This window comes from Chroicocephalus ridibundus, chromosome 1 (assembly GCF_963924245.1).
Source record: "Chroicocephalus ridibundus chromosome 1, bChrRid1.1, whole genome shotgun sequence".
Classification (NCBI taxonomy): domain Eukaryota; kingdom Metazoa; phylum Chordata; class Aves; order Charadriiformes; family Laridae; genus Chroicocephalus; species Chroicocephalus ridibundus.
This window is the reverse complement of record NC_086284.1, coordinates 138,143,586-138,166,946: the sequence shown is the minus strand read 5'-3', so window position 1 is coordinate 138,166,946 and position 23,361 is coordinate 138,143,586. Positions and strand designations below refer to the sequence as shown.

The 23,361-nt window shown below is 46.2% G+C and overlaps 1 protein-coding gene across 1 annotated transcript; it reads left to right on the top strand.

Moving 5' to 3' along the window:
- Positions 1–3,630: 3,630 nt before the first annotated feature.
- Positions 3,631–15,354, top strand: GPR19 (G protein-coupled receptor 19). Its single transcript, XM_063322665.1, has 2 exons — positions 3,631–3,955; positions 13,961–15,354. Exon 2 carries the CDS (start codon positions 13,981–13,983, stop codon positions 15,223–15,225), a length of 1,245 nt encoding a protein of 414 aa, XP_063178735.1. The 5' UTR covers positions 3,631–3,955; positions 13,961–13,980; the 3' UTR covers positions 15,226–15,354.
- Positions 15,355–23,361: the final 8,007 nt, after the last annotated feature.

Here is a 23,361-nt window from a genome sequence, read left to right as displayed (position 1 = left end):
ACAGTGAATGCTGCTTTGCATGCAATGCTTGGGGAGGAGACAAAGAAAACTGGTTCATATTAGGCTTTAATTAAACAGAAACCTAGACATTCCCCCATGTTCCTGAACACAAATAAGAGTGAGTCATATTTCTCCTGCCTGGGCAACTTACTATTTCCCACACCAAGCAGAGATAAGATGTCCCCAGAGCTTGGTATCCCAGAATTAATTTCACTTTCTTTTCATGCGCTCAGGGGCCTTACAGGGGTCTGAGCCCACCTAAGCAGAGCTGTGGCTTTAGCTCAGCTGTGGGACTTTTCTCACTACTCTCTGAACCACTGTTGGGATTTAAACAGGTGAAAACAACAAATGAAACCAAAAAAACCCCAGCCCTTGATGGGCTACCATTTAGGGGCACAATTCACACCAGCCCTGGAAGTCCTGAGGGATCCTGTCTGAGGTACACCAAGTCACCTGTCCAACCCTGAAACAAACCCAGGCTGAAATGCAGTGTTGTTAGAGAACACAGAGCCATTCACGCACTGGGCCGAGTTTTCAAATCCCTGAGCCAAGTTCAGCCCTAGGACAGCCAGTGGACACAAGTTTAAGCGGTAACAGGTTGAGCTTTGCCACGTGGCTTCATTGGAGTCACCCTATATTTACTCCAGTGCTCCTGAGCCGAATTGGGCCCAGGGATGTATCCCAAACTACACGTCTGTGGCATCAACTGAGGCAGGAATTTTAAGACAGACTATTTCTTGTGTGACCCCAGTGCTGCCTTCAGCTCCCCAGGGCTAGTGACCCTTCTGTATCAAGCTTCAGAGCTTGGTCCTGCTGAACAAAATGGGAAGGCTCAGGGTGGATCAGAGCTTGGGCCCACGCGTAAATCACAACTGCTTCCCCACCGCCTGACACTACAAACACAGAGTCTGTACGCGCCGCGTGGAGTGCCTCAGGCATAATAGTCCCAACACACAGAAGGCACAACGTGTCAAGTTGTCATGTATTTTGATTTGCACCTATTACCTCATATCTCTTTGTGTGATTTATTTTCCTGGCCCCCCTCCCCCCACCCCAAACAAACTTTCTGGCACTGAATGCACAGAGTGCCTTTTTGTCCCCAGTCAGGTGTCAGCTGGGGGACCTGACGTCTCTGTCCAGGTTTGTCGCTGGATTCATTGACAGGAATAAAAGATTCTTTAATACCAGGAATGTGGCAGGTGCCAAAAAACGAACCTGAGATTTACTTCCAGCTCTGGTCAAACAAATGCACAATTCAAAACAGATCAATGCTGAGTGAAAATTACTTTGCCCTGCGAAAGCAGTTCCAAAATAATCAACAGCAGCCGTGGCTCTGGCAACCATTGACATCCGATTCGGGATAACCTGGTAATACGAACAAGTGATGTTTTGGGCTCTCTGGAAGCACTGAATGTACATCCTCACCCCTCTTCCAGTTTATCAATACTGAAACAATGTACCTGGATTTTATGAAGGCTTGATTAATTCAGCAGCCACTAGAGTAGATAGTGCAAGCTAACCTCATGAGAAACTACTATCACTATGTATTTCGAGCCTTGATCCTTATGTCTATGAGGCAAGAAAGAGAAAGTGAACTCCCAAAACAACTGTCAGGTTTTTTGCCTTCTTCCAAAATATTGTGCATTTACCACTGCCAAAGGCTGCATCCCTAAACTAAAAGAATGATTGTGTGAGTCATTCCAGCAGTTTCCATGTCCCTGTGCAATGCTCCATCAACACAGGTGTCAGGTAACCTTCCTTCACCCTCCCTCACCCTCAGTGAAACCAAGTTTGAAAGAAGTTGAAAAGTAAGAATACCTTTCTCTGACACAGATAATCACAGGGAGGAAAACAGGAAAAAAAAAAAAAAAAGGAAACTTGCTGGGAAAAATCAGCAAAGTTTGAAATACTCAGTGTGAAATACCTGGAAATGAAGCTGGTGTACGGTCAAGCTGCCATTACCATTGCCGTCCTGTACCTGGGCAAGCATATATTGCAGATGAACTTGGAAAATCATACTCCCACCCCAATCTTTATAAAGTTATTGTCTTGGTTATGAAGATAAATTTCACTGAACCCCAGCACAACACTTTGTCCAAGAGTTCTCCCAGCCTCTAACTGTTGTGAGCTCAGGTGATTTTCTGAAAGCAATGTGGTTTATTGGTTTAGGATGGTTTAGATCTGTTTAGCACTTCCCAAACATTTGCTTAATCTCCCCTCAAATTCACATGAAATTCTGCATCCACAATGTCCTTTGGCAAGGAATCCCATAGAGCTACACCCACACTTTGTGGAAACAACCCCTTCTGCATGTTCTGAACCAGGTTCCTTCATCTGATGCCCCCTTCCAAGTTCTTCTATTGGAAGACGAACAAACAGTCCCCATTCACACTCTCCATATCATTCACTCTACCAAATCTGCCCACACCTTCCCCATTTTTAACTAGACAAAACAGTCCTAGTCTATGCAAACCATTTTTTTATAGCAGCTATTCTGTATTTCTGATTTGATTCTCATTGCTTATTGTTTGACTGTGTGCAATGTAGCTTAAAAATATAACATATAGGAAATGAAATTATACTGCAATAATTGCTCTGAAAGAAACTCTCTTGCTTTAAAGTAGCTTTCAATGAGCAACTGCAATTTTCCTCCATAACCCTAAAGACATCTAATACAAAATTATAAAAATATACTTGGGTTTCTCCACTGTTTAATGGGAAAACATCCAGCCTTTGAGTCAGCCTTTGTCGGTTCATCTTGCCCGTGCACCTAATGACAAATCCTGAAGGAGCAGAAATCCACGAGCCGAACAGTGTCCTTGGTTAGCTTACACGCGGAAAGTTTGTCAGGACTAAAATGATACATTCCTTCCTTAAACTGGCAGTGTAATATAATTTATGGAGCCATTGTACTTCTGTGGGACAAATGTTTGTGAGACACTGCTCACTGAGGTTTGGGGAGGGTTGGTACTACTCTGACTGGCTTAATACAGTGTATGTGGTTGAGAAGCTAAGGAATTGGTGTCAGTGCCATTCCCCACAAAATAAATAAATAAATAAAGCTCTCCAATGCTAAATGGAGAGACCAGACACTCCGATTACTCTTTTTTTTTTCTCTTGAGTTTCAGTATCTACATGGGAATCAAAAGACAAAAAGAACACAAATTCCCAGAGGAAGCTAATTAAATATTCCCTCCACCTTCTTCTCCTTATTCATTCGCTCCGTTTCTTTCAATTGGCAGGGTCCCATGGCGACCATCCTGGAAGAAAAGCATCCTCTGTAGCAGCCGCGCCTCGCCATAGCAACCGGGACGTCAGCGCCGGCAGCCAAACCCCGCAGCAGGCCGAGGGGGAGGCACTGCCCCCGGGGCTGCCCTCACCTGCCCCCCGGGGCCTTGCTGCTGGCCGGGAAGGGGGGGTGAGAGGGGGGGAAGCCCGTCGGGGCGGGAGGGATTTTTTTTGGGGGGGGCGCGCGCTGGGCAGCCCGGTGCCCGCCCCGTCGGGGCTCCGGGGCGCCGCTGTCCGTGGTGCTGACGGTCCCCGCGCCGCGGAGCCCCGACGGGGAGGGGAGTGGGGGACGGGCACCCCGCAGGGAGCGGGGAGGAGGGACCCGGGGGCTGGGGGGGGGATGTGGGGCAGGAAAGGAGGGCCCGGGGCGGCCGGTTCCTGGGGAGGGACAGCCACATGATCCGCATCCCACATGACACAGAGAGAGACTGGTGGCAGCAGCCGGCCCTGCGAAACGTCATTTTTTCCCTCCGTCAAGGAAGAGGGGTGGAATACCCCATGCCTCCCCCTTAACCAGATTTACAAATATCCGGGCAGAGGCAGCTGCAGATGTGACTACACTCCGTGGTTTCCAGTATGATTGGCACCTTCCCAGGGGTGCCTTCACTTGGGATTACAAACAGAGAAAGGACAAGACCGGTGCTTCTGGGATTATGCTTTGGAGCAGGTACGTAGATGGATAGGTGCTGTGCTGAACAGTGCTGTGGCTAAAGGGATGGTTCTCTTTGCAGAGACAAGCAAGATGATCTTTTCCAGTAATTTGTCTTCTGCGCATTTACTTATGTGCATTTAAAATCCTTGGGTTTTAGCAAGGAAGACTCATTCCTCAGGAGCAAATGCTCTGAGGGGCTTGAATTTTAAGCTGATTCTGCTGAAAGCAGAGAGGTGTGTAGAATTACTGCAGAGTAACAATGTATATTTTCTGCAGAAATCTACATTCTGTATATCTATATTCATTATTTTTAAATTATGTCACTTATTTGTCTTAAAGCAATCCCCTGACATGATCACTTTGATAAAAGCAGAAAATCACTTCTACTGAGATGGAGCAGACCAATCTGCCCGTTTGTTGTTGGGTTGTTGCTGGTTTGTTTTTTTTTCTAGATGCATTCAAACAGCTTCCTCTTTCCTTGTGTTATTGCACTAAAACAGCTGCTTTTGTATTTTTCAGTCGTTAATTTGAAATCATCCTTTCTGAAAGTGTTGTCCCCCTTTTTCTGTGTGGGTGCCTGGATGCAGCTACTTAGGGAAATACCACAGACACAGTAATCTTTGCTTATCTGTAGTCAGCAGAGGCAAGAACGCTATTCTATTTTTGCTAATTCAGGCACATACTCTCTAAGAATGCATAGCAATATTTTTCATTTATCCAGCTGGCTTCCAGCATGTCAAACAGTATGTTGGCTCCACAGAGTAATGGAGAAGTAAAACTGCTTTCTGCTTTCAAAAGGCCATTTGTGTGTACGAGGCAGGATTCATAGCCAATTCTTTCTGGCAAAGATTTTCAAATGTGGTTCTTGAAGATTTGTTGTTAAAGCCACTGTTAATCACTCAAACAAGTGGCTTGATTTGCAGAAAAATTGGATGCCAACCCAAAGGCATCCTTAAAAGCTTGAGTGTCTAAACATGGATTTTGGAAGCTTGATTTATGAGTTTATTTTTAAAATCCTGGTCTCAGATGAGTCACTAAGAGGAGGAATTTCTATACCTTAGACACATTTGGGAAGCTCTGCTCCTTAGCTTAAAGTAAGAGCTTGCAGACTCTTACTCCCCCGCAGTTCTTCTGTGAAGCCTCTGTTTGCAAAGCTGTGCAGTGCAATTCCCTCATCTGGGTCACACCATATGATCTCCATCTGCATTTTCCTTTGCAGCCCCACCAGGCGTTCTCCCTCAGGTGTTTAACAATTTAGAGAGCAATAGCAATCAGACAATGCAGAAGAACCCCCTAACATCCTCAAGTAAAATCTGCTTGCCCTCCCCAGGACAAACACAGTTCTTCCAGCACCAAAACATGACGCTTGAGTCTTTGGGATTTCTCCATTCCAGCAGCTTCCATGATTCCCTAGATGTTCCTTCTGACAGGCAGCCAACACAGTTCTTGCAGCTGGCACCTAGCCCAAGAAGACATCTCCAGTTCAGCGGTTATCGGCAGGCCAGCTTCTTGCCTCAGTGGCTTCCTCTAGTCTGCTTTTGTCCTCCCTGAGCGTAGCTCGGCCAAGACATCCCTTCCAACAATCATCTCTGCATCAGGCATTTCCAATCTAACTATGGGCTTTGCATGGCCTTCAGCCATCCTGGCTTCTCCAGAAAAGTTAGTATAGGAAGACTATGAAATGCTGTCACTAATGGCCATATCCTCTGACAGATGCCCAAGGGAACATTCTCCTGTGCTCATTCAGGTCTCCTTCTCTTATTCCTATCAGATAAGTCCTCCTGGAAGCACCTTCGAATCTCTGGCAACTCTATCCCTATCATGATTATCAGCCACCAGTGCCCCCCGACTCTCTGTCACTGTGTCTGGCACAGGTGACTTGTGTCATGCGAGCACTAGATACACATTACTGAAAAGGGTCAAGAGCCATATGACAGGGACTCTCACAGCACCAATGTTTGTACAAGTGTAAAAATCCTGTTAGCACATTAACTTCTTGCATACTGAGAAAGCAGCTCTCATGAGATTTAATGTCAAGAATTCATTTCCATATGACCTTTTCGTATAGAAGGAACTAAAAACACTCTAAGGTTTTCCTAGGAGGAGAACTTGTGTCCACTGCTAGTGAGAGGTGAGCTAAGCTGCCGGGGTGCTCACTGAAGCTGCTGGCACATTCTCCATGTGGGGGAGAGGACGCTCAGCGGGGAAAGGGTGAGAATTTCCAAGACATGGGCAGAGAAATCAGCCAAGCGTGAGATTCACCACGGCTTAGCTGTCAACACCCACCATGACAAACCAGCCCCGGTAAGCACTGCGTTCCTCACATCAAGCAGAAGAGCGTGCTGTGTTGTGGGCAATGCTTGGTGTTGCCAAAAATGAATGTAAGTGTGTGGGAGAGAGCATCTTTTTTTTTTTTACCTCTGAATCAGGAAAGGGTCCAGCCTAGCCATGTCCAAGGACAGATTCGATCCCCATTAAGGAAGGCAAACAGCCTGTAAAGGTATATTTCCACCTTCTCCACATTCTTCTTGGACAACTCCAGTAGGTGGAACAGTAGGTGCTATTTTGACAGCACAGTTGTAAATGAGGTTGGCCCCTCTTCTCCCTGCTCCCCCTTTTTCATTCCCCCACAGTCACACTGCACACAGGTCTGGGTTCTGCCGTCATTTTTACAGCAGTGCTAATCTGGAGTTTTCCCTACTAGTCACAGCCATAGGAGGGCAAAATAAAGCTCTGAGACACTTAAAACTCTGTGAGTCTTTCCTTTGGGGTAGAGGAGTTACATCTGTAAGAGGAGACTCATAATCACTGTGTACCTGTTTGTAAACAGCGTGTTGCACTCATTATGCTCGTGAGGTAGTAGCCAGAGCACCATGCTATTTGTGTCTCCAATGACTGCACAGACCAGGCCAGGGGCAAGAGCAGGGGAGACAGATGGAAGAATCAGGCTGTCAAAAGTTCGTGGCAAACCCAACATTTGTCACAGCCCAGGTCTGTGAAAGGAAGTCTCTGTCCTCCCTGGGCTGTACAGATGACCCTACTCCACAAGACACTGGAGGATTAAATTCTCACCGTAGGTAACCCTGCCTATCTCTCCAGAAAGGTCATCCTTGCTGCAGATCTGAGGGTTGCAAACTCCACATGGGCTTCAGCATAGCCTTGGTTGAAGAGAGTTAGACCTGTTCCCTCACTCTGCAGATGCGTATGGGGTGAGGGTGTCTATCTGGGTGGCAGAAGAGCACAAATCTGGTAATTTACCGCTGTCTGTCCCTGAACCAGAGCATGATGCTGGGTATAAGTGGGTACTGTAAGGTTTCCTTCCCACTGTCAGCAAAGAATAAACGTACTCTTAGAACTATGTGCATGAATAGATTACTATGTCTTAGCAATTCACCTTAGGTTAATAGAGCTACAGTAACTGCCTGCATGTCAGCCTTAACCCACCGTAAATACATGAGAAAAATTCATTGACTTCAAATGCAGGAAAAAGCCATTACTCCCAGAACCTTTAACACCACAAGGAGCTTCAAAAGATGGCACCGTCTCTTAAGAAGACTCAGCCAATATGCAGTAACTTGTGACTTAGGCATGTTTTTGAACCCTGAACGTTCATTAAAATCATGCCCCATGGATTTGCCCCAGGCCAGGCCTCAGACCTAGTGTCACAGGTCTGCCATCAGAGTAGTTACTCCAGATGTGAGCTGATAGATCCAGAAGCGATAGATGGACCCCGCTTTTGGCCTAGTTAGTTGCTGTACAGCTCACAACTTACTGAGCTCAGTTAAAGGGATAAAGCTGAAAAAGGATTCTTCCTCAGGCAACGAGTACAAGAAATATAAATTGCCCCCAATTCCAACAAGTATTTCAGTATTATATCTTTGTTCTCAGCTTTAATACCTTGTTCGAACAGTCAAGAAAGAACAAGAAGAGCCAAGGAAGGTTGATGGCAAAGATTGTCTAGTTGCCTGTACTTTCCTCAAGCACACAGCAGAAATATCTTGTTTAGGTTCACGTTCATGCAATAACCAAGTGTAACATATATTCTTTAGATGTGCTGGAAATAAAGAACATTTCCTTCCTTTATTTGATTCTGTCCATATTTCTTGCTCCCATGACCTTGCCCTGCAATACAGGCTAGGCTCTCAGATGCTAATAAAAGATGCAATAACATATATCGACTTAGATCATCGTTTCAGTTCAGAAGCTTTGACCATAAGTTGGGCTGAGACCACATCGGCACTGAAAGCTTCATCCACGAAACAGGCTATCCACACTTCTCATCGTGTCGTCTTTAGCTGCCCGTGCTGCAGAACAGGAATCTCCACCAACTGGGTAGAGCCAGGCAGCAGGCAGCAGAGTAGGAGATATGGGTATGGATCTCAAAAGTTTTATTGCATTCAAAACATTTTATTCCCCTGATGAAAGAGGGGCAGATGTTTTCTATCCCCGTGCACTGGAATGCAGAGAGTGAGGAAGAACACACTTCACCTCAAGAGATTTTCAGGCTTCGCTCCGAAGAGCTGCCCGGAGAATAGAAAAGCCTTCGTAAGAGGAATAGGGCGAATAGCTGAGCATTTTTATGAGCACTAGACCAGAGAATAGAACTGGCAGGGAATCCGTGTGCTTACAAAAGCATGTGTATCCACATTCCTCCACTGGAAGCAGAAGTACTAAATGGCCTCAATATGCACACAGCCATCTCCACACTGCAAGAAAACAGATAGAGGTTAAAAGACTCTGTGCTCTTCTATAAAAGGATGATTACATTGCAACAATGCATGCACAGGGCAATTAATTTGAATTTAGGCAGGGATGAATGTCACTTTCTAGCATCTTACACCCAGACAAAAGCCCCCCCATTCTGATTCAATTTACTCCCACTTCTAATGTTGATTAAACTCAGTTAGATGAATCATTTCTTTTCCAGTCTGGCAGCTATTCCCGAGATATTCTTCAGAGAGAGAAGTTTATGGAGTAAATGACTAGCTTAATGCTTTTGAAATAATTGTCTGGGCCAAAGATTGCTTGCTGTTTCACAGTTACAATACAGAGAGGTAAAATATGTTGAATAAAAAAGCCCCTCTGCTAGTGCCAGGTTAAGTAATGTACAATGATCTGTTTCTTTAGCTACCTTTTTAATCCTAAAAAACTGTTGTTGGGAAAAAAAAAAGTTTATTCTTTTGATTAAATATTTAAAAAGCCATTTATTGCATTCCCTTGCAAATCTTACTAGGTTTTACTCTTCCAAATTGCCATGGATGCTACATTTCCAGACAGGGCAGTAAACATGCAAACACATAGTAACTGTGCTATATGGGCTTTATTCAACAGCAAAGTAGATGTGGCAGTGATTTTATGAAGTTCTTGTGTCTCAAATATTTCCATCTCTAAGTAACAGAACCGTTTCGGAGAGTTAGCAAGAATATGGTTCCTCTGCTATCAACGCAAAGGGATAACCCTGAAAATGGAGTGTTTGGGCCTTCAAGCTGTAAATTAAGTGCATAAAACGGGAACTGCTGCACCAGGAGAATCCTCTTTGATGGTTATGAGTCATGTCTTTTTTTTTTTCTTATGCAAATGCAAAAGATTTAGGGTTTTAAACAGAAATACAGGAAGTCCTTATACCAGTTTCAAAAGAATTCCCACTCTACAGTGATCAAAAGAAAAAGTGAAATTTTTGATGCTGCTGCATCCATGCAGACTCACAATTACTAGAAAGGGTCCTTTCACTCAGATGAGCGTTATATAGGTTTAAATAACATATCTAGGTTGTTTAAAATCAAACAAAAGCATTTCTGTTAAATAAAAATGTAATTAGGCCTCACATATTGGCTATATTTTTACTTTTTGTGTTTCTAATACCTGCTTATTGACCTGCAAGGCAGAGGGAGACTAAAGAGGTCATCGTTATTTTCTTATGGATCTGATATTTGCAAGTTGCAAGTTTTGCAAGTTCAGTAACACTTAAATCATATTTCAATGAATGGTGCAGCGAACAGGAGCGTGGGAATTGGAGACACATAATGTAGCAAGATACCGAATCTCTAGTTATTTGCATTTTAAACCCATACAGAGCAGTGCATACACTGAGCTTTTCATGCTCGTGTTGCCATCAGGAGCATTAGTCATAATGCAGAAGTTTAAGACTCCGCTATAAAAAACAGACTTGCCCGCAGAAGAAAAAGAAACGCTGGGCCATAGACACTAAGGTTCGTCATGCTAAATCAAGGCATGATTCTGATCTCAGTGCCACCTACGAAAAATAGGGTTGACCAGAGATCCTTTAACATAAAATAAAATCAGCTTCTCATCCATTAGAAGGAAAAATTATCTCCGAGTACATTGTTTAATCAGCAAGCATTTACTTTCTTAAAAAATAAAACAAGCAATTGCCATTCAACCAGAGCAATCCTATGCTCGGGGTAGTTGAAGTCCCTATTATTGCACTTATATTTTCGCCTGGACCTTGTGGGCAGTGTGCCCTTTGTTACAAGGAAGAAAGAATCACAAAATATAGTATTACTTGTGCCTGTGCTGGGTGCCTCTTCTGTTTTACTCACAGCGAGGAAACCACCACCACTGGAGACGCGAAACAAAATACTCTTATCTCTCAACACAAGCACATGGTCTCCGGTGAAGGTTGGCACACGGGAAGGCTTCTGCCGTTCAGGTTTTGCTCCCTCTGGTAGCAGAGCCCCAACACGAGACGGGCGGATACACCTCTTGCCATTCTCCTTCCTCTGTTGGCACCCACCGGTTGGCTTTCCATGCACGCCTCCTGAGGGTGTTACGCACTGTTCCCTGATGGGTCTCATGTTTGCAGGTAACCCGAGTTCTCCTGTAAACTGTGGTCAGGCTGACTTTTGAGCAAAATGCAACAGAAAAGGAAGTACTCTTTGAGTGCTACGACCCTGTAACTATTTTTGGGTTTGCCCACCTGCATAACTAAATGTCTCAGGTCTGAACAGACACGGACAGCCAATTTGGCTCACCAGGAGAAATATCATGAGAACCGTGTTAGCGAGTCTGCATATTATAACAGCTTAGGAAGGTCATTTCATTCTTGTACCTGACTTCCAATTGGTCAAGAAATTTCATCTAGTTATTCTTGTGCAGCTGGCTATTTTTAAATGGCACATACTTCTGCATGGCAAGAAGGGAAATTAAGGAAGAAAATTAGTCCGTAATGTTCTTTTCTATCTGGTTAATAGGCTCCACATGTATTATTCTATTACAGATAATTCTAACATGTAATTAGCGGGTTATACTGTCAATGCATCCTGACAGTCTGCCAAAGACAGCAGCCCAAATACCCTGCAGCCAGCTGAGGATGGCAGAATGTCTCCAGGGGAGCAGAGCCACCTGACAGAGGGTGAGGAAAGGCAAGCAGGAGCTGTTTGAGAAACCAGGCATCATCTGCCAGGCAAATCTACCGAGAAAAAGATGAGGGAAGGCAACTACGGATGAGGGGAAAGTGAAGGCCAGGCTGGGCAGCACCCACAGCCCTCCACCAGAAGAAGGGATGAGGGGCAATGCATCATCTGCAGATGGTGCCCCTTGCAGGTGGTTGGCAACTCAACCACCACAACACCCACTTCTGGGTCTCACTACTGATGTCCCCGAGTGTTATTTTGACAAGAAGGTGCCATCCATAATTCCTTGTTTAACCCCCCCCCACTGAAACAAACCCCGTTGTTATTAGCCTCAAACCGCTTCAGCTACGAGTCCAGCTTAACCTGAGTCGCATTTTCATCTCCCAGACGCTACCTGCATCCGAAAAGCTGCTAAAAAGGGCCAGCTGCTTTGGGAGCGGCGCCAGTGATTCACGCGTTGACCCACTTTCCGATGATGAGGAGCTGGTGGCTGGGCAGGGTGCGAGGCACGGGGGAGAGGCGCAGCGGGGTCCTGCGGCAGCCTGGCTGCGGCTACGTGGGCTGGCTGCCTCCATGCAGCTCTGCCGCGCTGCTCTCAAGCACACTTTGCACATTCAAGCACGCTAAATTTGTGGCTATGCTGCGCAGCTGATCGCACATCGAGCCCGTTCACGTGAAACACGCAATGTTATATTAAGCAGAGCAAACGAAAACGGGGTCTAAAACACTACAGGAAAAAAAAAAATCTCTAACCACATCAAGCAATTAATACATCTTTTCCTGTTCTGCCTCTGGCTACTTTTTTGCATTGTGTTGTTGAAGATCACATGCAAAACAGCGCAAGGAGTAAGATCCCAAATTCATCCAGAGGCTTTGCGCTTTCAGGCTCTGCTCTGAGTAGGCAGATAAGAAGAAAGTATTTGGTGATAGATGCAGCACTAGAGTAGGCAGAGCAAAAAGCATCATCAAAACTGACCAAAAAAAAACCCTCAGAAAGCAAAGCTGGGAAGCTGTTATCACTTGGAAAGCAGAGGAGGATGGTGGTTGCTTTTTGAGCTTGTCCATTTGGCTTCTGGGATGAACTTTTTGATCTTCTGATCTTCCTGATTTATCTCACACAGTATCAAGACTCCAGAGTTAAGCATGCACGCTATATACCCACAGAAACAGTCTTTCTATTTCTAATGAGTAAGAGGCTTTGAATGTCAACAACGTGACTGAAAATACACTTTCTGGAGCATCAGCCCCCAGCCAGGTGCTTGTCTACACAAAGCCACTAACATTAAGTATTTTTCTATTTTATCCCTGGGATAGGCTAGGACCAACCCAATCATCTGGCTAAAACCAAGACTGGAAACTCTGTCTAGCAATATATCCATTCTTGTCTCACACCTCCTTAAAACAGGCGGTTATAGCTATCACATACCATGGCGTGTACCATACCTACCATAAAAGGACCAGCTACAGTTGGATCCCAGAAGCCGTATTTCAGTGCTAGCTCAGAAACACAGAGGTCATGCTAGCAGCCAGGCATGTGAAAAATACTGTCTAAAAAGAAGACAGATTATTGATTGTGCTAGGATTAGGAGTGGTGTTGGGAATTGGAATAGCATTGCATCTTGTGACAGTTCAGCCAACACAACCCGAGGCTCCACTGCTGGAAATCACAAGGCTCCCCCCACACTTCAGCTGCATGAGAACATTTACCTCCTCCCCTAGAGTTTTACTTTTGAATCAAAACTCTGCCGCTGATAAAAAACTCTTCTGCAGGTTTCGGGGAAGGTTGTCATGCCACCTTCTTCTCAGGGTGACAGCAGGAAAGGCTACCCTTGATGGGGCAGGTAACTAACGAGGCGAGGATGTGCGGGGATAGTGTTGATGTTCAGGAGAGACACTTTAAGTTACACAGTGTCCAACACTTGATGAAAATCTCCTCACTGTGGAAGGGCTGAGGAGGATTCATGGTGAGGAGCGCCCACCCAGCTTGCTGCCAGTCCTTCCACCGCGCTGAGCTTTCCCTTGCCTTCAAACTCAGACCTCACTTACCTTCCAAAGTTACATCCAGAAACAAAAAGATTCAGGGATATTGGGGATATTAACACCAATGGTACTAATGATTGGATGGGAGCAGGGTTTGGCTGCTAGCATCCTTATCAATGAAGATCGTGGAAAATATTACTTCCCATTCCACCTCTTGGTATAAGAAACAGCTCCTTTGTCTATCTGCTTGATGGATTTATGTCAAGTCAAGGCAGCAGGGACACTGTTGGTGTGGGTTTTTTGCAACTTCCACGCACTCCAGAAGTACAGCTCATTTCTGGGATCAGTGGGGCATATTCCACTCACTCAGTTTGCAGGTCAGCAGCACTGGTGAAACTGCACCTCAGTCTCTATCTGTGAAAGGGACATTTGTCTTTCGGAGGACAGGAGTGCCTGTCCTAAAATACTCAGGCCATTCATAAGAATCTGCATGAAACTTCATGGCCTCTGCTCCACCAGATAATCTCACCAGAGATTTCTGACCATTTCTCTGAAATCTACTACTTTAGGTAGTACGTATACTACTTAAAATTAGCTTTCACCAGTTAAGGTAGGTTTTTCCCACATACTTGTTAAATACAACATTTTCTCTTCTCTCTTGATGCAGCCTGAGCAGAAGAGTTGGCCATGTTTCCCCACAGCATGGATAACAGCAGCGGTCCTTCTGTTCTCCCTACCTTATTGCTCCCGCAGCAGAACAAGAGCTACCCCAAAACCTCCATCCCTCCTGCTGGCTGCGAGATGGCGGAGTCACCCATAGGACCCAGCGCAAGCAGGAACCACACGGTCTTGCAGTATGAGCTGAGGCCAGGGGAAATTGCAGCAGCCAGCATGGTTTTGGGAGTGTTGTGGCTGGTTTCTGTCTTTGGAAACTCCCTCGTTTGCTTAGTGATCCACAGGAGCAGGAGGACACAATCCACCACCAACTATTTTGTTGTCTCCATGGCTTGTGCAGACCTTCTCATCAGTGTTGCAAGCGTGCCCTTCGTGCTGCTCCAGTTTATCTGGGGCAGGTGGGCGCTGGGGAACGTGATGTGCAAGCTGGTAAGGTACGTACAGTACCTCACCCCCGGAGTCCAGATCTACGTGCTCCTCTCGATATGCGTGGATCGATTCTACACTATCGTCTACCCCTTGAGCTTCAAAGTGTCCAGGGAGAAAGCCAAGAAAATGATTCTGGCCTCTTGGCTGTTTGACGCTGTCTTTGCATCACCGGCTTTCTTCTTCTATGGCTCCAACAGTGACGACCACTGCAACTTTTTTCTCCCCAGTTCTTGGGAAGGAGCCGTCTACAGTATCATCCACCTCTTGGTGGTGTTTTTGATCCCCTCCATGCTCATTATCCTCTTCTATCAGAAAGTCATCAAGTACATTTGGAGAATAGGCACCGATGGCATGACTGTCAGGAGGACAATGAACATCGTCCCAAGAACAAAGGTGAAAACCATCAAGATGTTCTTAATGTTAAACTCCGTGTTTCTCCTGTCCTGGCTCCCTTTTTACGTGGTACAACTGTGGCACCCGCAGGAAACAGACTACAGAAAGAGCTCCTTGGTTTTCCTGGCCATCACCTGGATCTCTTTCAGTTCTTCAGCCTCTAAGCCAACCCTCTACTCTGTGTACAATGCAAACTTCAGAAGAGGGATGAAAGAAACGTGTTGCATGTCCGCCATGAAATGCTACAGAAGCAACGCATACACCATCACCACCAGTTCCAGGATAGCCAAAAAAAATCACGTTGGGATTGCAGAAATCCCAGCTCCGGCCAAAACTGTCACCAAAGACTCCATCTATGATGCTTTTAACAGAGAAGCAAAGGAAAAAAAGCTTGCCTGGCCTATTCAGTCTAATCCCCCAAATACATTTGTCTAGTTGGCTTCATTGCTTTGAAAAATTACGATGTACCCCCTGAACAAGGAGCTTTCTCTGGGTTTTGAACCAATGTACATATACATGTTTTTAACACAACTTTTAGGGAAGAAAAGAAGATGTTTTATTTTATTAAATGCATTGATTTTGATGTGTCCGGTCCATTTTATTTCAGTTACCTTCTGCTTTGTGGAACTGCTCTCCCTGAATCACCAGCATAACTTCTTTACAAAACAGAACAGCTCTTACACTATCAGTATGTAGGGAAAAAGGGAGAGGAAAAACACTGCTTTTTATAATCCCCATCCATTGGCCACCATGTATAAATCCACCCAAAGCCATCTATACTTCCTTTCGTTATATCCCTGTGAATACTGTTGCACTGGGGTTTTCCCACTCGCTCAGACCCCACGGGTAAGATGTCCATGCGTGGGCAATGCTGGCATAACTCTGAGCCCACTGACATCAGCGGTCAAATTCCTGCTGCCCTGGTAGGGTCAGCCTCAGGCCAGCGCTGAACGCTTTTGCATCTTCAGCATTGCACCTCTCCAGAGGTCTCGTGGTCCAAACTGCCTGGGAAAAGTCCTTCCCTTGGTCTTGCCCTCCCCGCCTCCTCTCGAGTTGCTTCTACACCCGTCCGGGTACACCCACCCAGAAGCCAGGGGTGGGCACGGCCTGGGAGAAGAACTGTTGATCAAAAGGGGTCACAGCTGTACCAGGCACCCAGGGAGTCCTCACCTGTTAAATTCAGTGTGTCTCCTGGCCCGAGTGGGTTCTTCTGGGGTACAGCTGTGGCACCTGCTGCAAATAGTGGTTTTTCCCAAACAGGAGCAGGAAAACAAGCTCTGTAGTCACACGCTCGCCTGGTGGCATCCTCCACGGGTGCATGTTTGAATAGGTCCCTGTCATGGTTTAACCCCAGCCAGCAACTAGGACCACGCAGCCACTCACTCCCTCCCTCCCTGTGGGAGAGAATCAGAAGAGAACTGAGAAAAAACTCGTGGGTTGAGATAAAGACAGTTTAATAGGTAGAGCAAAAGCCGCGCATGCAGGCAAAGCATGGAATTCATTCACTGAGTGAATATGAATGTGAATGAATTCACATTCACAAGGAATTAATTCACTGCTTCCCATCAGCAGGCAGGTGTTCAGCCATCTCTAGGAAAGCAGGAGTCCATCATGTGCAATGTTTACTTGGAAGAAAAATGCCACCACTCCTAATGTCCTCCCCTTCCTTCTTCTTCCCCTAGCTTTATATACTGATCATGACATCATATGGCATGGAATATTCCTTTGGTCAGTTGGGGTCAGCTGTCCCAGCTGTGTCTCCTCCCAACTTTTTGTCCACTCCCAGCCTACTCACTAGCAGGGCAGCATGAGGAGCAGAAAAGGCCTTGAGTGCTCAGCAACAACCAAAACCATCAGTGCGCTATCAACAGCACTCCATCCCAAATCCAAAACATAGCCCCACACCAGCTGCTAGCAAGAAACTTAACTCCATCCCAGCTGGAACTATGACATTCTCCACCCCTTATTCCATCATGCCCAGGTCCCACACTATGCAATACATCATCATTAACCACCCCCCCGCTTCCCATCCTTTGATGTAATACACAGATATCATTCACTTAGTCTATGGACCACCCCTGTGAAATGTCTGTAAAATACCCATAAATGTCCCCCAAACGTCCACTGAGTTCGTTTAGTCCATGACTTTGAGGTCCATCTGTCATAGCAGTCTTTCAGGGCAGGAGAGATTGTGTGTAGCGTTGCACAGTGCTCAGGTCAGGCCACTGCTGCTCACTTGCACTGCTTCTTGTAAGGCTTGTCCTCCATTGGTTCAGGTGGTTCCTGCTATAGCAATTCCTATAACGTGCAACAAAAATCATGGATTACAAAAATTCAAAGGTGTATCTGATACAATCTCCACCCCTGGTCCCTTTGGGACGGGTTATAGGGTTTAATATTGCAATGAACTCCTCCCCTTGCTCCCACAGCAGCTGCTAGCAAGAAAGTTAACTCCATCCCAGCTGAAATCATGACAGTCCCTATTGGGCATCCCAGAGGATACAAGCTGGCAGGGAGCTGTGGCTGCAGGCGGAGCCGGCTCCTGCTGCTATTTCTCTGCCATCACACCGAGAAGACAACCCAATGGGACCAGCCGGGGCTTTGCTCCTGGTGGGAAGGGGAATGGCACCAGCTGTGCTGTCTGGGGAACAGGGGGGAGAGGGCAGGGGCTCCTCTGCGACCCCTGCGCCCCATGACGGTGAGAAACGGGCACTGGCCTGTGTGTGCATGGGGGATGTGGGCACCCACACGCTGGCCCTGCAGAGGCTGACCTTCAGCTCCACTGGCACGGGGTGGGAGGCTGCAGGGCAGGGGAGGGTGGTGGGAGGTGTTGGGCTGGCAGGGCAGCTGGGCCAGCCCTACATCCCAGCTGAACAAGGGAGAAAGAGAAAGGAAACCCATTGTATTGTGACCACCACGTATAAATGCATAAATGCACCCCAAACTGTCTATACTTCCTGAAACAGACAGCCCTTTTTTTTTTTTTCTGCATTTGTCTGAGTCTGTGCAGTTAGTTGAGTCTGTGTGTAGAACACACCCTCAGAAAACACAGATAACTGTTTGTCCACAGAATGAGGTCACCAACTAGCATCCGGTTGGTGAATTCCCCTCACTCTGCTGGATCAATGTTCTCCCATGAGCTGGAGCCGTTAAAGGTCCAGCCCAGGCTGCTGCACCCCTCACCCAGTAAGGTTTCCATTTTCTCTTCTTATGACATCTACAGGAGAGTCCTGCAGGGTTCAGACCAGTGGCCCATCCATCCCAGTATCCTCTTGTTGACCGTAACCATTGGCGGCTGCTTGAGAATAGAGTGTAGGAAGCAGGGAAGCTACAGAGAGGTCTCCCGACCTGGTCTTCCAGCTTCTAGTTGCTGCTAAGAGCTAACACCCTTCACAGGGTAGCTCCCAAAAAGCAGTGCCATTCAGTAAATCTGCAGCAGGTCCAGAACTGGCCTAGTCACAAAGTGCCAAAGACAGGACAAGCAGCCCCACCCTGGTTGCTTGCTCAGGCCCCATCTGGAGTGGATTTCAGGAGAGTTTTGCCTGAGAATCAAGGATTTGACCTCTTTTCAGTTGAGGATTTCAAGCACTTTCTTCCTATTCTCTATTTTCTTCTCAATTAGCTCCAACAAAGTCAGTGGATGGTGAATAGTTGATTCCCACCCCCTCTCTCTGTGCCAGTCTTGGGTTTGTAACCCTCTATCGTGTATTCTCTCAGTTAGTTCTTTTCCGTACTGAAGAGTCTCATCCTACTCAGTCATTTCTTGCACAGAACCAGCTCCAGACCAGGGTCTCTCTGGACCATGCTGATGTAGCAGCCAGGACATGGCCAAGCATCCTCAAGTCCAGACTACCAGCAGGCATTCAACACTCAAGTCATCCTAAAAGCCTCATGGACACTTTGATCGCAGGTGTTAAACTAGGCAATAGAAGACAGGGTGCAGGTGTTGGCTGTCCCTCCACATATTTCTGTTTCAAAATCTCAAGCTCCCCGCTGTATATTTGAAAGAGAGATCCTCAGCCCCAGCCTCCTCAGAGAAGGATTATCTTTTTCTTCTTCTTTCAGAGCAAATGTGGCACAGCTGGGTTCCTGTTCATGCCTGGGGCCTGAAGGTGCTGCAGTAATGGAAGTTAATAGAACAAGAGCAGCAAGTACTACAGGGTGTATTAAACACTCTTAGGTATCTCCCTGTCCCGTCAGCAGGGAGCAGAAGCACACGTGTGGTGGACTCCCAAGCTGACGCGCTCTGAAGAAACTCTCATGCTGGCAATGCGGCCGGGGAAACTCCTTTGTTGAGAAATATTCCTGCATGTATGGTAGAAAACTTACTTCCTCCTCCTCTATTACACAAAGTATGGTTGTAAGAACCCTTACTGACTGCAGGAACACTTCCAGTATGTATTTCACAAATTCAGAAATCCCCATTAAATAAGGATCTGATATTTCTCATTAAAGCCATTAGCAAAAATTCCCATGAACTGGGAGGAGAAAGGACCTTGAAAAGGAGACAAGACCAATATCTTCTGTGTGGTTCATGTTCTGAGCAGGTTGTTTCTCCCTGAAAAATCACCGTATGCTTAGTTTTTCTTTGCCATTTAGTTACCTCTGACACTAAAATCAGGTCTAGGGTAAGCAGGCCAGGTTAACTTTGCAACATAATTTTTATTGTTGTGTTGCGAGATGAAACCCAACAGCTGTTCATTTCTTTAGTAGTTTTATTCCAGAAATGGGACTGAACAGAATGAGCCCTGAGGTTGCAGAGGACCACAGGGTCATAGTTACCCGCCTCCCACCAGGTTTGAGTCCAGAGGGACCCAGGACACTTGTTCCTTCATGTCTATGTGAATAGGAGTGCATGAGACAGCCTCATTATCTGGGCATCATGCACAGGACAGGCCATAACAGTCACTGTCCTGTCGAGGTGTATCCAGAGATACTGTAGCCAGTGAGTCTTTGTACGCCAAAGATGTTGCCTGTGCACAGCCAGCTTCCAGCCCACAGGTGAGGAGCAGGTCTCAGACCATTACAGACCCCGAACAAAAATACTGCTGCAGCCACCACGTGCAGGGGCTGCTGCCTTCAGACTTGCTCCGTTGCTGAAAAGGAAGGGAGAGGGAGAGGCAGTCCACCCCTAAGGTGCTAGCGCCACGCTTGCAGACCCGTCATCGGCCAGACGTCATCTCACACACAAAGCCCAAAAGAACACGCCAGCAGCTGTGAAACCACAGACTTCTGTGCAGCTTTCCCTCTTGGGAACTGAGCCACATTTCCCCACCTCCTGGAAGCTGTAAAACTACACAAGCTGGCCAGGAAAAGTTCAGGACTGCCATGACACAAGAGCTTGGGAGGCAACGTCCCTGGGTTGGAAGAGTTGGCAGTTCTGCCCTGAAATCACAGGCCTAACCAGCCCTGCGACTCTGAGCGAAGTCTTGGCTTGCTTAAACCATCTTCCCCTATCAGTAAGAGCCCAGTCACAGTTCTATCAGAGTAAGTGTTACTCTGCTTGTATAGCTTCTTTTAGCCAAAACTATACTGGTAAAATCACATTCTCATGAACATAAGCTGCGTTTGAACTTGGCGGAATTTGCCCGTGCAGCTCTCCCTCTATGCAGTTAAACTGATAAACCTTCCTGATTTCTACTTCCATATGATGCAGCTTTTGGTATGGTTAAAAAAATTGGCCAGAACAATGATACAAAACCAGTTGCTTCAGTTGCTCTTCTAGCCAACAGATCCCTCGGCCTGAAAAGCCAGCCTTCACCAGGCAGCACAAGCGAAAGGAGCAGCGATGTGCCCCTATGTCGGGTGCGTAAGTACGTGCTCACTCCTACCACCTTCCTTTCCCTTTTTCTCTATCCTTTATCCCACCGGCCGTTGCTGCTGACCAGGTTCATGCCTTGGCAAACATGATGTTTCTGGGAGAGGTGCCCGGGGAAAGGCTGCCTGAGCCGCCCCGGCAGCTCCAGCCCTTCAGATGACACCTGCCACTGGCAGTTTGGTGCTGCCCCTGGGAGAGCTGAAGAAGACATCACGCTACAGCAGTGCTGAAGATGGAAAATATCTGGCAGCTTGAGAGTTGACAGGGCAGCTACTCCATGCTTGGGGTTGGCTTCGGAAACCTGTAATGAAATGGATGGAGACTGACAAGTGCTGCCCTGGTGCCAGAGAAAGGAGGAATGTTTTCCACTCCTTCCATCATTTTAGGACGGGTGATGGATGGGTTTGATATCACCAACTGCCAGGTATCTGCTGATATGCCAGGCTCCAGAGATGCCAGAGACTCAGGAGGAAGATCATGGATTATCTAAGCAAGAAATGGAAAATGCTGCAGAATTTGTCTGATGAATATAAACAAATCTCTCCACGCTCCCTCACAACTCCTCATTGCCAACAGCTTGTTTCAGTGATCTATCTAATGCGACAATAAATTTAATGAAGAGTGAGGAAATTTAAGGACTAAACCAAGCAATGCTACTCAGAAGAAGGCACTTTGAAGAAACACATTTTAATGTGGGAATAGCCAGCAACTGCCTCCGGAGCTTCATACAGCCCTTGAGACACCCCAGAAAGCTTGGTTAGGTGCCCGGGATGCCGACCACTGCTCCTGCATGGGTAGGCGTGTGTGTCCATGAGTGCATGAGTAGCGAGGAGGAAACCGGCGTGCAGACGTGGGCTGAAGCTGGCGGAAGTTATTAGGGCAGGTTTGACAATGAGCAAACAGAAACTCCCCGTTCACAAACACATCTCAACCCCATCTGCAGAGGAGCGGCTCTGGGAGAGAGGACTCCTGGATCTCTAGCCCATCCGCCCCTTAGCCTTAAATGTTTTCAGTGCAAGAACATGACATAGTGCCAACCATTAAACATTTTTTTTCCATTAAGTGGACAGCCGTTAAGTGGAAATTCCATCATTGCTGTTTACTTTCGGTATTAAGTGCCTCGCACTTGGGAATTACTATTACAAATTGTCAAATTATGTGCCCCCTGCTTCTTATTTTAGCAGAAAGTTGGATTTTTGGTTAAACATGTTTTAAAAATTTCCACGTTAGGGGTGGGGGCTAGTGAGAAGCAGAGACGCACACCACTTGACCCGATTTTTCAGCCAGCCATCTGGACGTGACAGCGAGGTGGCTATCACCTGTAATTGAACTTAAGAGTTTCCATATGCCCGGTTAAGAATCCCCTGAGTTTTTCCATTCTCCTCAACTCAACCAGCTTGACTTCAGAATTAATTGACATTGATTTAGGAGTTGGTTTTCCAAGGTGTTGAACACATGCCATTGATTTTAGCTGAAATTCGGAGTGCTCAACCTTTCTCGATATCAGATCCTTCCTGTTTAAAAGAACAAAGAGCAAATTTGAAGTTTATTAAAGCCAGACCTATACGCTCAAAAGAAGGGTTATTAGCCCCCTAAGTGATTCTGTAAGTTAATATGTCTTTATTAGTTGGCTCTTTTCAACCTAGCAAGTGTTGTGGAATAGGCCATTTTAAATTACATGAGCTTTATTTGAACTGGCTTCTAGTAAAACATAACACACCTACTGGAAGATTGTTATATAAATGTCACCTTCTGGTGAGCAGTCTGAACTAAAACACAGATTTTTTTTCTACACCAGTGCTAACACACATAAAGTCTTCTTTCAGTTTTCTCATGAAACCAGTCCCTGGATAAAATTCAGAAGTGGCATAGACAGCAGTAATTCCTTTGTGTTCAGTATCTCAACCATTTTAGACCAGCTCTCAACTTGGTCCTACATTTGCAAGAAGAAAAAAAAAAAAAAAAGAAAAGAGATTACATCACCAAGTAATTTGATTTGTCCTCATCTCATGCCTGGCCAGACACTAGCTTCTTCACTGCGTGTACAAGTAAGACCAAGAGATGCTTTTGTTTCCATGGTTTGGGCAGGAGGGACTGATCAAGGACTTTCATTTTTTTTTGAGGCAATGTAGAATTAGACAGCAGAGACCACATACGGATGGATGTAATTGCCCAGCTTATTTCCAAAGGCATTATGGCACTTCTCTTCAGCCCTGGAGATTTACCGTCTTCACTACAACATGTACTCTGCAGAGCCCATCTCCATATTGATCCAGATACAGGAAGGAAAATGATTAAGTGATATCCAGAGTTAGTAAGATTTCAGATTATTTACCAGTTACCTGTAAATGCAACAGGAGCAGCCCTGAGTTTCTCGTTAATTCACAGCACTGCCAGGAGCTGGTCTGCTGTCAGGCTTTCTGCGGACTCTGAAACAGCTCTTGCCACATTATTGTCTTGCTCCCTCTTATTAATCCAGGGCATCTTTCTCCGAATGAATTCTTGAGGTTGTATATTTTTTTCCTTAAGAAGGATGTTGGGGATGTGGCCCTTGGCCCTCATACCAGGAGTTGCGCTGCCAGCACCAGTCTATGGCAGAAAGCACTGAACTTTCGAGCTAAACCATGCATAACCTTAGGACACCAGCAGAAGGCAGCCACCACTTCAGTACAGGCCAGAAAACGGTCAGACAGACACATAAAGAGCTATTCCAAAATACTTCAATGGAAGGTGATATGGCAAAGGGTGGCCCT